At 35.3% G+C, this 14217-nt stretch overlaps 1 protein-coding gene across 4 annotated transcripts in view; it reads left to right on the top strand.

Moving 5' to 3' along the window:
• LOC105831468 (trehalase) overlaps positions 1 to 13226 on the top strand; it is a 59575-nt gene extending 46349 nt beyond the window's left edge. For 3 of the 4 annotated variants that reach the window (XM_028193812.2, XM_012671611.3, XM_028193811.2), the window contains exons 3-7: positions 1103 to 1885; positions 2256 to 2389; positions 3170 to 3723; positions 3940 to 4187; positions 8648 to 13211. In XM_028193812.2, coding sequence (XP_028049613.1) covers positions 1103 to 1885; positions 2256 to 2389; positions 3170 to 3723; positions 3940 to 4187; positions 8648 to 8789 — 1861 coding nt within the window. In that variant the 3' untranslated portion in view covers positions 8790 to 13211. Of the gene's footprint in view, positions 1 to 1102; positions 1886 to 2255; positions 2390 to 3169; positions 3724 to 3939; positions 4188 to 8647 lie in introns of all 4 variants that reach the window. The other variant, XM_036293256.1, reaches the window with a different exon arrangement.
• Positions 13227 to 14217: the final 991 nt, after the last annotated feature.

The following is a 14217-nucleotide window of genomic DNA, read 5'->3' as shown; positions in this document are numbered from 1 at the left end:
TTACGCGAGAGAAGAGGAAAACGCAAAGCGAGGGGAGAGAATGGCGCGCCTGAACGCGCTACGCATTCGCTTGCGTTGAGTACAGTGCAATCTTTTTTTAACGAATCAATTATCGATATGAAAGACAAAGAATATAATATTGTTAAAAACTTTTAAATACTTCTGACATTCACGCGTCGTGATTTGGTGATTTCAATAATAATTACACGACGCAGAGAATTTTCATATTTACGGAACTCGTTTCCACATGAACACGCGCGCTCGTCCGAATGAACACGTTCTTTTTATGAGCTCTGATCTAATCCCACTTCGGGCTAGCTGAAGGTGTACCCGGAAGTGATTCAGGATACTTACAATGCCTTACAGTTTATAGGAAAAAAAAAAAAATAAAAAATAAAACGTAATTGCGGGATTGGAATTTTGCTACTGTTAAACTGCAAACGGATAATTCCTTACACATGTTGCCTGCGTTTTTAGCGACGTTGTTTATGAGGATAAAAACGATCGGCTAATAGATAATCCTGTTTCGCAATTAGAAGCCACAGGCTCTTTTATTCTCACAATTAGAGGCTATAACTTCCTTTATCTTTATTGAAGAGATTGCGCGTTCTAAAGTATCTCCGGTTTAATTGGAGGTCGAGACATTGGTCCAGATGTCGATCCAACCGCGAAAACCGCGAATAATTGAAAAGCGTGCTTCTTAAACTTGCTACAAGACGGAACCTTCGGTACCTTAACACAGCTTCTTTCAACAAGGTTGATTTTGCACTGCAGTGAAAGGAGGTTTAGAGTCTACTCAATCGACCTATGAAAATAATTAATAAGCATGACGAACTTTTATATCGTCCACAGTTTCTCGTTAATGTTTCTCCGTTGTCGTTATTATTATCGTAGGTCTAATTTATAGTCGTATTTATCATTTTCTCAGATACGTTTATTTGTTCTTTTTACTTCGGTGCAAAGTTTATCCTGTGATTTCATCCACGTAATACTCCCGCGATCGGTCCCGGCGAGAGAGACCGCCGCGATGACCAATCGCACGCGATCGAGAGAGTCTCGTGCTCCTCGATTAGCCAAGTAGCCATGTACCGTGCCTTTTCAGTGAGGTATACTGCCACGGCGATCTGTTGCACACGGTACAAATGGCCGCCATATACAAGGACTCCAAGAGCTTCGTCGACATGAAGATGAAGCGGCCGCCGAACGAGACGCTGGCGTCGTTCCGGGCCTTCATGAAGAGCGTGGACGACATACCGAACAAGCATCAGGTGGAGAAATTTGTCAACGACACGTTCGAGCCGCCGGGCCACGAGTTCGAGGACTGGGATCCGGACGATTGGACGCCCACTCCCAAGTTCCTGCAGAACATCGAGGATGACGAGCTGCGGAAGTTTGGCTCCGATCTCAATCATATCTGGAAACTGCTAGGCAGGAAGATGCGGGATGACGTAAAGATCAACGAGCATCTTTACTCAATCATCTACGTGCCGCATCCGGTGATCGTACCAGGTGGACGGTTTCGCGAGTTCTACTACTGGGACTCGTATTGGATCATCAAGGGTCTGCTTCTGTCTGAGATGTACAGCACCGTCAAGGGCATGTTAGACAATTTTGTTTCGATAGTGGATAAGATCGGCTTCATACCGAACGGCGGTAGAATCTACTACATGATGCGTTCGCATCCGCCGTTGTTGATACCCATGGTGGACGAGTACCTGAAGACAACCCACGACGACGCTTGGCTGAAGGAGAATTTCTGGTTGCTGGAAAAGGAGTTTGATTTCTGGATGACCAATCGTACCGTGGAAATCGAGAAAGACGGGATCAACTATACGCTCGCCAGATACTACGAGGAGTCGTCGGGTCCCCGACCGGAATCCTACAAGTAAGTACCGTGACCTTTGGCTATTACCTGGCTTGATAATAGTAGCGGATGACGATGCGAATTTCGAGAGGAGCTAAATGATCTAGAGTTGAAGCAAATTAGTTAAAGTATACACTTAGGGGCATTATTCTCTTGACGACATTCTTATGCTTATTACCTTCATATGCCGGATTGTAAGCGTTAATTTTTTTGTGCGTTGCGCAACACTCGCAGCGTTAGCAAGAAATTCCGATCATCTTGCAAGATGCATAAAGTTAATTTTACAAATTTTATTAACAATTAGCGAAGTTACTCTCACTTTCGACATCGATTCTGACATCGGTTTTTTTTGTTCCTCGTTTTTTTTCTAATCTCGCGACTTGATGATCAGGGAGGACTATTTAACGAGCCAAAGTTTTCGAACCGCCGAAGAGAAAGACAATTATTATTCGGAATTGAAAACGGCGGCCGAATCCGGATGGGATTTTTCCAGTCGATGGTTCGTAAACGAGGGTACCAACAAGGGTAATTATCATTTCTTAATTGCTTTCCGCGCGATGAAAATAGATGTCTTTATGGGTGAGCGACGTCGGGCGTAATAATATTACATGCATGTCCACAAGTACGATTAAAATAGCTTTGATGGCTAGATAAGGCGTTATATTGTCACAGAGATGACAAATGACATACCGTACTAATTATAAGAGCTGGTAATAGTGATATCTCTGATTCAACAAAGAAGAAATAGATGTTTTACATACGTATACGTGTAAAAAAATATATAGAATGTCCTGCAACAAAACAATTCTTTTACGCGCAAAATTTTTTTTTAATTATTTACGACGCTTATTTGAAACTAATACTTTGAATAAAGTAATTAAAAGAAGCTAAGAGCACCATCCTGTTCGCCATATATTTTTTTAATGGATCGAACCTATAATGACGTATTGCACACATACACATACACGTTACCCACAATTATCGTGCTATTCCACATTAAACGCCGTATCTTCAATGAGATCTGCGTGCGCCTCAAGGTTCTCCGTCTCGTTTCCTAAGTGAAAGCATTGTTCGAGGCATCAGTACTCTAAAATTCATTTTCACAGAAGCACGTGTCGCAACTCTGATCGTTGGATCGTGCCATTTTTGTAATTGTTTAAACCGCCCTACGTTGCTCAATTCCATTACATATAATGAAATTTAGTGTGTTAGAATTGTCGTAATGGGTCGCGCTTTAATATATACATAAGAGCTCGTAAGAACGACTTAAAGGGAATTGTAGGCTGATAGCAAAACGGATTCCAGGTAATTTGACAAATCTTAAGACCAGATCTATAATTCCGGTCGATCTGAATACCATCATACAACGAAACGCCATTCTGCTGGCGCAGTACAGTCGTCAGATGGGGAACGAGACAAAGGCCGCTTATTACGATGACTTGGCCGAGAAATGGAAGGAGGCGATCAGGGTGGTGCTGTGGCACGAGGAGGTGGGCGCTTGGCTGGACTACGATATGCTGAACGACATCAAGCGAGACTACTTCTATCCGACTAACATCCTGCCTCTATGGACGGATTGCTATGACACTTCGAAAAGGTCCGAATACGTGTCGAAGGTGCTCAAGTACCTCGAAAAGAATCAGATCATGTTGAATCAGGGAGGCATACCGACGACGTTGGAACACTCCGGTGAACAATGGGACTATCCCAACGCTTGGCCGCCTCTTCAATATTTCTTCATCATGTCGTTGAACAATACGGGCGATCCATGGGCGCAGCGATTAGCCTACGAAATCAGCCAGAGATGGGTTCGGAGCAACTATAAGGCTTTCAACGAAACGCATAGCATGTACGAAAAGGTAATTTCCACGAAGAAAAGCAATAAAAATAAATTCTTGTGCGATTTTTAAAATAAAATTGAAAAAAAATTGATATTGTTATTGTGTTAAGGAGTGAAATATTTTTGTCGAGTCGCTGACTTTTCCAAATTTTTTTCTAAATCAGTCTGTGTTATTCGTGCAATGTAGTCGTTCGAAATTTCTAAAATAAAGGGGAAAATGAAATTTTATTTGCAGTACGATGCGACAGTCTCGGGTGGCTACGGTACTGGAGGTGAGTACGAAGTACAACTTGGTTTTGGTTGGTCGAACGGACTCGTCATGGTATTGCTGGATAAGTATGGTGACAGGTTAACAGCGGAGGATTACTTCGCGCCAGGCACCGTGATCGAGAATGCGGCATCACCACCGGTCGTTTCGACAGCTGGTCAAATGCTGACTGGGATTCTAGCTCTCATCATATCGTTAGCAGCAGGATTTATAGGGTGAGGTGAGTATCGAGCTTCGTTAAATAGAAAGTATCTTTAAAAAGGACTGAAAAAGATATATTTTTTATATTAAAAATACATGTAACAGCCATTTTTTATAAACTTATAAAATTATATATGTATAGTCTTTTCCATTGATTATATATATATATATATATATATATATATATATATATATATATATATATATAATTAATAATACACACGAATTAAAAGAATATTTCCTTTTGCTTTCTGTTTCAGATATCTTCACGTGAACTAAATCAACTAGCATAAAATTCGCGAAAAGATATATTAGAAACATCGATACGCATCGATCGATGATACTTCCAGTTTCGAAGAAACTGACAAATCAATAAGTAATATTTTGGCTTTTCTTCTTCGCTCGTATAGTTTGTATAATTTAATAATCGAACGATCGATGAAGAGAGTGCAAAACGGGTATAAATGGACCAAATAGAAGCAAGTGCAGGCACTGTTCTTCTTATATTATTGTAAGACATTCCGAGTATGCGAGGGGGCCTCGAAAATGGCGTTATTTTTATTCTCTTGCCACATATATGCTTCCAAAGAATATTTTATAAGCCACAGGATATATATATATATATATATATATATATATATATATATATATAATATATCTTAATAATATTTTACTTTGCATTATTACTTTAGAAGGGACATGAATTTGTATTACTTTATTTGCGATATTTTATTGATGTCGTACTTATCAGTTGTTCAAATTTATGATTATATTGTTATACGATATTATCTATTATTCCACACTTTACATTTCTCGTGATTTACGACTACTTGACCAAAAGAATTTATAGTGTGTAATATCGATATTTTTAAAGATTGTTTCTAAGAATATATCGTCAGTACGCGCTTAAACATATTTGCAAACATGTGCCTTCTTAACTAGAATTATGTCGTTATATTATTTGTAGGAATATCGTGGCCCTTCTCGCTGACGGATAAGGTAGACAGGATTTATTATCGCTAATCGTCTATTACTTAATCGCTCCATCAGACGTGCGCTGTTACGAGGTATATTCTGTGATCATTTTTAATGAACTATTTCGCTGGTCGAATGACGTTCTATCATCCTTCCATTGCAGGAATTTATTCTTTATCTTTAGATTTATAACTTTGGAAATATCACAAGCGATTTCTTGAATTTAGTTTACGATATATATATATATATACACATATATAAACCGATATATATTATTTTATCTTTTGAGATTAGTCATTGTTATACTACTGTACTAGTATTATTAGGGTAGACAAATTATTATAATGTCGCGCATATCTATGTAACTAACGAAAATATCGTCTCCAAGATATTTCGGAGGCAGATTCCTCGAAGTAAGGTTCCTCAACAGGAGAGAGGAAGAATATGAAATCGGGCAAAATGAGACAAAATTAAGGGAACACACAAATTCAACAGGACTAGTTAAAAATACAACGGGAAAGATTCCGCTCTCTCTCTCTCTCCTCAGAGAAGAGTGGATTTATCTAGTCAGTTACGCGTACGGCGTCTAGTTACCTTATTTTTACGAGTCCCAATGGCGACATTGTGAAGGCTGGCTATCGCCAAAATTATTCCTCTAATCTTTGTTGTTACTCGAAGAGTGCCTTATATATAACTAGGATCTAAAACGGGGTAGATAACACGAAGTATTAAATGAGTTGAGAAAAGTGCGAGATAATGGACGATGAACGAACAACCGTTGACGGTTGACAGTCTATGACGATGACAGATAGTTTGCTTTTAATTCGCGAATTGCCGCCTCTATATTTTATAATCCTCTCTTGCCCATTTGCGACGATCATTCCCCTTGTAGTAAATCTGTGAGCTCGACCATACGCAATATACTTGGCGGAAATATTGGAGCAATGATCTCGCAAATTATTATGTCGAATCTATTGAATAGATTCCAAAGAAAAATAAAGAATAGGCAAAGTTTAAGAAACATATTATGTAAAGAAAAGAAAAGATTTATTGTATATATGTTTAAGATAATTTATTTGATTAAATATAGGGATCTGATATAAAAACGCAATTACATATTTAAATATTGGCACAATTTGGCAATTTAAATATTGGCAATTTGCCTGTTTGCAAAATTTTTGGTTAACGTGCGAACGGCATTTATAAATCCGCCGATTACTTTAGGTTTCTATTCCAGGAGAAATATAATTACTTTTTAGGACTCTTTGTTACTTTGGTTAAAAGACGACATTTAATAACGCATGAGTGTGTATAGAAATATCGCGTTTCTCTTGTCCTGAATAGTATTGCACGATTTCTTTTTCAGTCGTAATTACATAATAACAATACTCAAGAAAACAATCGCGTTTTTATAATATTAATCGGGTATTTCTTCTTTTTCCACAGTCTGTTTGTGTGAACGCGAATAGTGTGTTACGCATGCTCCCTGCATCCAAGTCCAAGCTCCTTGTACGATAACTTAATAAAATAAAGAAATCGAATGTCCATATGTAACCCATCCTGCGGTATGTCAAATGTTGCATGCAGCCATTCACGTATATCTATAATATAGTAAAATAAATACTTATGGAAAAGACATTCTAGATACGTTCATCTAAACTAGATCGGACAAACAAACTCCTTCGTTCTGTTTGGTAAGTTTGTGTCTAATTTACAACTGGATTTGTCAAAGATCAATGAAGGAATTGCATTCACAAGATGAATTTGTTAGACCAGTATTCATCGATTATCGAAAAATTAAATGTAATTGCAAATGGTATTTTTTTACATGTAATTAAAACAGACAAGTATGTATTTTAAATTTTTTATAAGAATGTATTGTCAATTTACAACAATGTTTCTTTCTATAAATGGCATTCGAGAGCTTCTTTTGTTGTGGCAGTAATTATCATTCCATGCGCTGTGCGAGTGGAAATTTTTGCTTACAACAAGCCATCTCCGATGATGCTTAGCCTACCAGCAATAGTAATTACACAGATAATAGGCGTGCTGTGATGATCATACAGGATGATTCAAAAGAGGCAAAGAATTGTTTTAAAGTATTTAAAGACGTTTTTGAAAAAAAAAAAATTAATTCGAGAAAACGATTTCAAGTATCAAAAATTATAAACCTTTGTAAAGTTAAAGTTTTTTATGGATCAAGAAATTTAATTTTTTTCTGAAAAAAAAAAAAAGATTCAAAGATTATATGTCCATTAAAATACGATAGACCAAAGTTCTGAATTTTTAAATTTTAATCTCTTATTTGTCAATATATCTGAATAAATGTTTATTACAATTCAAATAATTTTATAGAAGTATTTAAACCAGACGAATGTCTGTCACATATATTAAATCTTTACCACGAGAAAAGAATATTGAATATTCACATAATTTTCCTTGCCTTTAGAGTAACGCGAATTTTAGGCACTCCAAGTGTATGCCACCGTTATTAACGGATACGTATTTGTGATATATTATTACGTTATCGCAATAGATGTAATGAACTTACGAGCCGTAAGAGCCATCAGTACTCCCGTGAAGATACCGATACAATTACTAGCACCAGCTCGCGCAGAGAAAGAGGAGGAAACGAAATGGCCGTCATACATGAACATACACGTGATGTAGGCGTGACTGCATTTGCCATTCAGGCTTTTTGCGCAAATACCTGCCGGCATTAGATCGTGCTCAAGGACCGACCTGCGATCGTATTGATAAAACACGGTAATTCCGTGCGCGCTGAGTTATTCATTTAGTTGATAAAAGCGCGAAGATGGACATGGTGTCGTGAAAGAAGAGCATTTTCGAGAGCAGAAGATTACCGTTACAATAAATTAAAAGAAAAAATGTAATATTTTTTTAACTGCGAAAAATGTGGAAGTGAGATGCCTCTGTGAAATGTGAGAATTTATTTAAATTCATGAGAATCTGTCAGAGAAGAAATCTTGTACTTGGAGTACAATTGAAATTTTTAACGTCTTGGAGTGAAAGTAGAATTTTTTCTGTATTTTTCAAAAATTATATGTATTTTTTTGCTAGGAAATAAAGAGAAAGAGAGAGGTAGAGGTTTCGATGCTTTGCAGGAAAATTATAAAATTATACAACTCTCTGACAATACTATAACCTGATAATTGTAAAGTGATATTTAAAAGAATTAACTACATGTGACATTGTTATAAGGAAATTTTCAATATAACTACAGTTATTAAAGATTATGATCGATGAATTATTATAATAATTAAAATTTGATCACAGAATTATAAAAAAAGCAACGCACATAGATGGACGATAATTAAAGATTATTATCAGAAGTGAAAGGACTCAAAGGATATAATAATTAATTATAATAAGTTATAATTTGCGAAATAAATTTCCAACACAGCTTCATTTAATTCATATATTTTTTTTGTAGGAAATTAATTGTCATGCAGATGTCTTAAGTAATTTTTTCTTACAGAATGGTAATGTATAAGAGGCGACATTATTACGTGCCCGGTCCATCGACGATGCCGAACAAGAGGAAGGTGCTGTCAAGTGGTAACAACTTGTACCGGAAGCGAATCGCATACACCGAGTTGAAGGACATGAATAACGATTGATGATCACTCGTTGTCTAGACCGAATATCGATTTATTACATGACTAGTGAAAGCAAAAGCGCATCTATAAAGAAGAAGATGAAGAAGAAGAAGAAGAAGAAGAAGAAGAACTAAGTTAAAGTCGGAACGATGAACAAATCGTTGAAAATCGTTCCAAAAAATTAATGCAGAAAAATGTACTCGCAAAAGGAAAAAAAATTGTGGCGCGGAATATTAAACAGAGCTGGAGAAGCGTCTATTAGTAATAGAATGCAGATGCATTCGAAGATGAAATAATGTGACACCGTTTCGGAAAGGTCTTCCAACTTGCAAAATCGAACAGCGATAGGATTGACGATTGTGCAGGATCCTCGAGTCACCATGTGACCATGTGAGAGTTGCTTGATTCTGATTCCGTTTGGTTTTAATAAAGAATTAAAATAAGCAAGAAGCAGGAGTAGATTTATGCATAGTGTAAAAATTAGGATAAAGAGAGTGTGTTTCTCGCGCGCGTGTGTGTGTGTGTGTGTGGATCGTGTAGATATGACGAAACAATCTACTTCAGTGATAGCTGGACTTAGTCTTAATTTAATAGAATGGTAGACAAGAGTGTGTAATGGAGTTTTATAAATTATTTATTAAATTTACTCCGACATAGAAGATACAATCGCGCAGGAATTTTTAGAGCAGGATTCATTTAGAGGATGAAAAGACTTACGAATACACTGCTGATTTCGATGTTGCACTTGATACGCTGTTCTTTGGGTTAATTTTAAGATTATCTTTAAGGATAATTTTTACGAATGCGAAACTGATATATTAAACGACCATTGAAGCGTAAAGCTAAATCCTACGGTGCCATCCAGAAGAGTAACTGTATGTACGAAAATCAACACAATTAATTACGTATACGTAATGCCTGAGTAACTTTTTTTGCGGCGTGAGAAAGTGCGTTTTTACGAATCAGCACTATAATGATTCATAAGAAGTGATTTTATAATAAGGTGTTTTATAATGACGTATCGATTGAAAGGAAAAACAGTTGCAAAAGCGAAGACAGGTAGACTTTGCTATTTGCCGGATACAGATAACTAATGCGCGTGAGTAAGTCGGTGAGACGCGTACGGTTTAGACTGCTACGTTACATGTGTGGCAGGAAATTACAAAATTATAAGTATAAATAAATATGTATATGTGTGCGTATATATATATATATATATATATATATATATATAATTTAGATAAATATAGATAGAGTGAATAATTGACGACGCTATAGATAAATTATTGAGGATGTATTTTTGCTGATATTTTTATACGTGAATGAGCACGTTTATCTCGCATTACTCGCGATTCACGGGTGGGTGTCCGTTTGTCAAAAAACCTATGCGTCATGTACGACAATTTATTCGTATTTTTAGTCGTCCACGATTAGAGAGACTTCGTGTAAGAGGTCAAAAGTTCCTTTGCCAATCTTATGACAGAGCTTTCATGCGCTCAATTAGTTTTATTTGCTAACTCTAGCAACTTCATGATTTCTCGGGGTATTTATTATATATTTCATTTAGCGTAAAGTAAGGCTGCTAAATAGAATTACTCTAAGATTATCACAAGAGCCTAGAAGTTTACATTTTACAGCGTCTGTGGTTAACTTTGCTCTCTCGTTACGGTATTGTTAAGCAAACGCGATGACTCAAAATAATAATTTTCGCATGACGATAAGGCGTTTCTCGATGACGTCGCTGATATTGCGGTTTCGAATGTATGAACGAACATAGATAATATACAAATAGATGAAAATCTTGTTTCTGGCCTGTGCATGTGCGCGCACGCGCGCGCGCGCGCGTGCGTGTGTGTGTGTGTGTGATATGATAGGTACTTGATATTTACTTGCGATGTATTCGAGAAAGCCTTTAACGGACTGTACGGGACTTCTTAATTGCGAACGTTCCACAGATTACAATCTAAGTTATATAAATAATTTATTCGTACATAGAGAAGAAAATACATAGGATAATATCTAATTAATGTCTAATGTGTAAATCGTAAGAAAATTTCGATTTATTGAGAACATTTCTTTCCCATTTCTTTTATGTATTCTTTTATGTATTCTTTCTACATTAGATATTTAGAAATTACGTTAAAAAATTATCTGTATAAGGGCCGAAGTACAAAACATGGCGTAATGATTAAGACAGTCGTAGTGCGACAAGCTTGTGCGTTGTCTACGTCTACGACTACGACGGTCTTAATCATTACGCCATGTTTTGTGCTTTGGCCCTTACTTATATATAAATAAGAATAGAGCCTGTTAGATTCTTCAGATTATTAAATTGCCGTACACGACGCATTTTATGGAGTGCCCAAGGGGAAAACAAAACGAAGATGCAGTTGATTTAATTGCCGCTGATAGAGCGATCTTTCGAAAAAAATATTGCCGATCTCGTTATATTATAAATAGATCATTTGGCACCGTACTTGTTATCCTTGCTCTTGTTGCTGTTTGTTTATTTTTAGACTATTACGGTTGCATGTACATGGATCACGCAGCACGTAGTGCCAAGAGACAAATCGGCGAATCTAAGATGAATAATATTATGTAATCGAATCAATCAACCAAAAATATTCTAAATCATTCAGCCGTAAAATCTAGATTTCAATTTAATATTATTTTATATTAATTCAATTATGTATTTTTATACATTAGTCTATTCGAATGTATCAATATCTCCAGCGTCTAGATCTCGAATGAATCTTCGTTTAAATGGCAACGACAATGAAAAAATAGTAATTAGAGAAAGACATGGAACATTAGCGTGTTTGATCGTCTTTGATCACAATTACGCTCTGTAAGTAGTTCCTTTCTGTCTTTTTAGAATATATAATTAGAATTCTTAGTATTTTAATCGAGCAATCTTTTGCATCAAATTGTTTTACCACTTGATTTCAATCTATTCGCATTTGTACATACAACTATTAAAAGAATATTAGAAAAAGGGATTCCGGTGAGATATCATTGAATTAGAAGTGTCTAAAAAATTTATTGGAACGTGTTATATTTATATCACTAGAAGTAAAGTTATTTGATGCAACGGAGTGCATGTTTTGAATTGCCAATTTGTGATTACGACGAATTTATCTGTGCGAAGAAAGAGAGAGAAAGAGCGACTGTTTCAGAATTTCGATGTATGGCTTTGTTTAAACAAGAATGTCTGAGAAACTAAATTTGGCGATATTTCTTGTGCTATTATCTCTTCCTTCGTATCTTTTGCGTGGAAGCTTAAATGCGATGTCATAGAGACGCAGTTGCATGTAGTAAGATTTTACATACATGTAAACGATCGATTAAATATAGCGAGGAGTCGATTTGTGAAACTTTATAATTTTGTGAATTACGTGCGTGCGATGTTCGTTGTAACGAGGATCGAATTGCAAATAAACGATATCTCGTATCGGAGATGTGCTACCTCAGAGGAAGCGTTCCTATATTTCAATGTGTATAGGTACGTACGTTCGGCGAAATTCGCATCACGAGAAAAAATGCTGTCAGCGAATTGGATTCTCTTCTCATCGTGATAGATAAAGCTGTTGAGGGCCTTCTTCATATATGTATATAGATTTATTATTATTCATATTTACGTAATTTGACATTAAGTAAAGATGCAAATGGACTAATATTTAATTAATAATTAAATTCAATTAATAAATAAATTATTTGTTGACGACAGCAGTATTAGCAAGAAATATGTGAAAGCGAGTTGAGTTTCTGTTCTAAAGACATAAATGGTGCAGAAAACTCAAGTGATATTATACTATCTTCACAAATTTGCCTTTCAATAAATACTAATTTTCGGAAGAATTATCGAGAAAAACGTTGATCTCCTACAACATAAAAAAATTTAATTTTGTAAGTACATTACGTATACATAGAAAGGAGTATAAATTATTTCTAAATTATATATCAATATTTTGAAAGATAAATTTAGAGCATATATATATCTACAGTTATATATTACTTAGTAAAATTTTAATGTAATGAAGAGAAAAAGTAATTCTTCCTCTGTTCTTTTCAATCTTCCGCTAATTAAGCAATTTCACTCGCTTTTTATAAATATAAATTATTGAATTAAAAATGATTGTTACATGACGAGGAGAATGCGAATTTCAGCCGTGCGGTAAACACGAATGATTAACAAATCTCGAAATGAAGGATTGTAGAATATATGTATATTATATACATTATGTACATTTGAATAATTGTGATACTTGAAAATAAGTAGGTATACTGTACTAAGTCTGTTGCATTCGGTTTTTCCTTATCTCTTCTGTTTCAAGGATAAATCTTTGATTCAATCTAGAAAAGTTAGCTGATGATAAGTAGAGAATAATTTATTGAGCACAATTTATGAGCAAAGATCATTCTATCTAACCTTTTAAAAAAAAATATAAGTATGTTCACATATGTATGTACATTCATTCGGTGCCTTCATTAATGTTGACTTCTTTAATGAAAATTATAAAACTAATGCTGAATAAGTTTATATGTTCCTTTCTTTTTCTATTAACAGACACAAGGATAATTTATAGGAAGGTAAGTAATGTTAGAGCTTTAAAATATACTGCGAGTAAATAACAATGCACGAAATATATTGTAGATGATTATTTATATTTGTACACAATACTATATAACAACAAGGAAAATACTGAATGAGAAACCGATGCTTCATTTGGTGCATCACACCGGCACAAGCCAAGACACTATTTCAATAGAGCATATCTCTCTCTCTCTCTTCCTCCTCCTCCCTCCCTCCCTCCCTCCCTCCATCTCTCTCTCTCTTGACTATATAATTTAATACTTGTTACTAATAAGGAAAAAACTCTACACAAACTATATTAATGAAACGTATATATCCTCGGTTTTTCTTCTCGGTCTGCTCGAAAACCACTCTCACATACTGTTTAACATATACATTATGAGTTACGCAAATAAGTAGAATATATACGCACTATTTTTACTTTATACAATACTTGAATTTTAATTGTAATGAGCACATTATACTCTGCGCATATCGGACACTTGTGTAAATAAGGAGTAGTAACTCGTGGAAAAAAATCGCGCGAGTTTGCGATTAAGTAGTAGTATTAGTAGTAGTAGTAGTAGTAGTAATAGTAGTAGTGTAGTAGTAGTAGTAGTAGTAGTAGTAGTAATAGTAGAAGTAAGAGTAGCAGTAGTAATAGTAGTAGTAGTAGTAATAGTAGTAATAGTGATGATGGTAATAGTATTAATAGTAGTAATAATAATAGTACTGGCTCTTCGTCTTGTGCGAATTTTATGCAATTTTTAATTCTTTTACAATATGTAAGTTATAGAAAAATATATAGGTTATATATCTTGTGAAAGTTTTCAAATATTACCGTTTGATAAAAGACATTTGTTAAAATTTTTACTT

The sequence above is a fragment of the Monomorium pharaonis genome, chromosome 10 (assembly GCF_013373865.1).
Source record: "Monomorium pharaonis isolate MP-MQ-018 chromosome 10, ASM1337386v2, whole genome shotgun sequence".
Lineage (NCBI taxonomy): Eukaryota > Metazoa > Arthropoda > Insecta > Hymenoptera > Formicidae > Monomorium > Monomorium pharaonis.
Note: the sequence above shows the minus strand (reverse complement) of the source record. Positions and strands in the feature narration are given on the sequence as shown.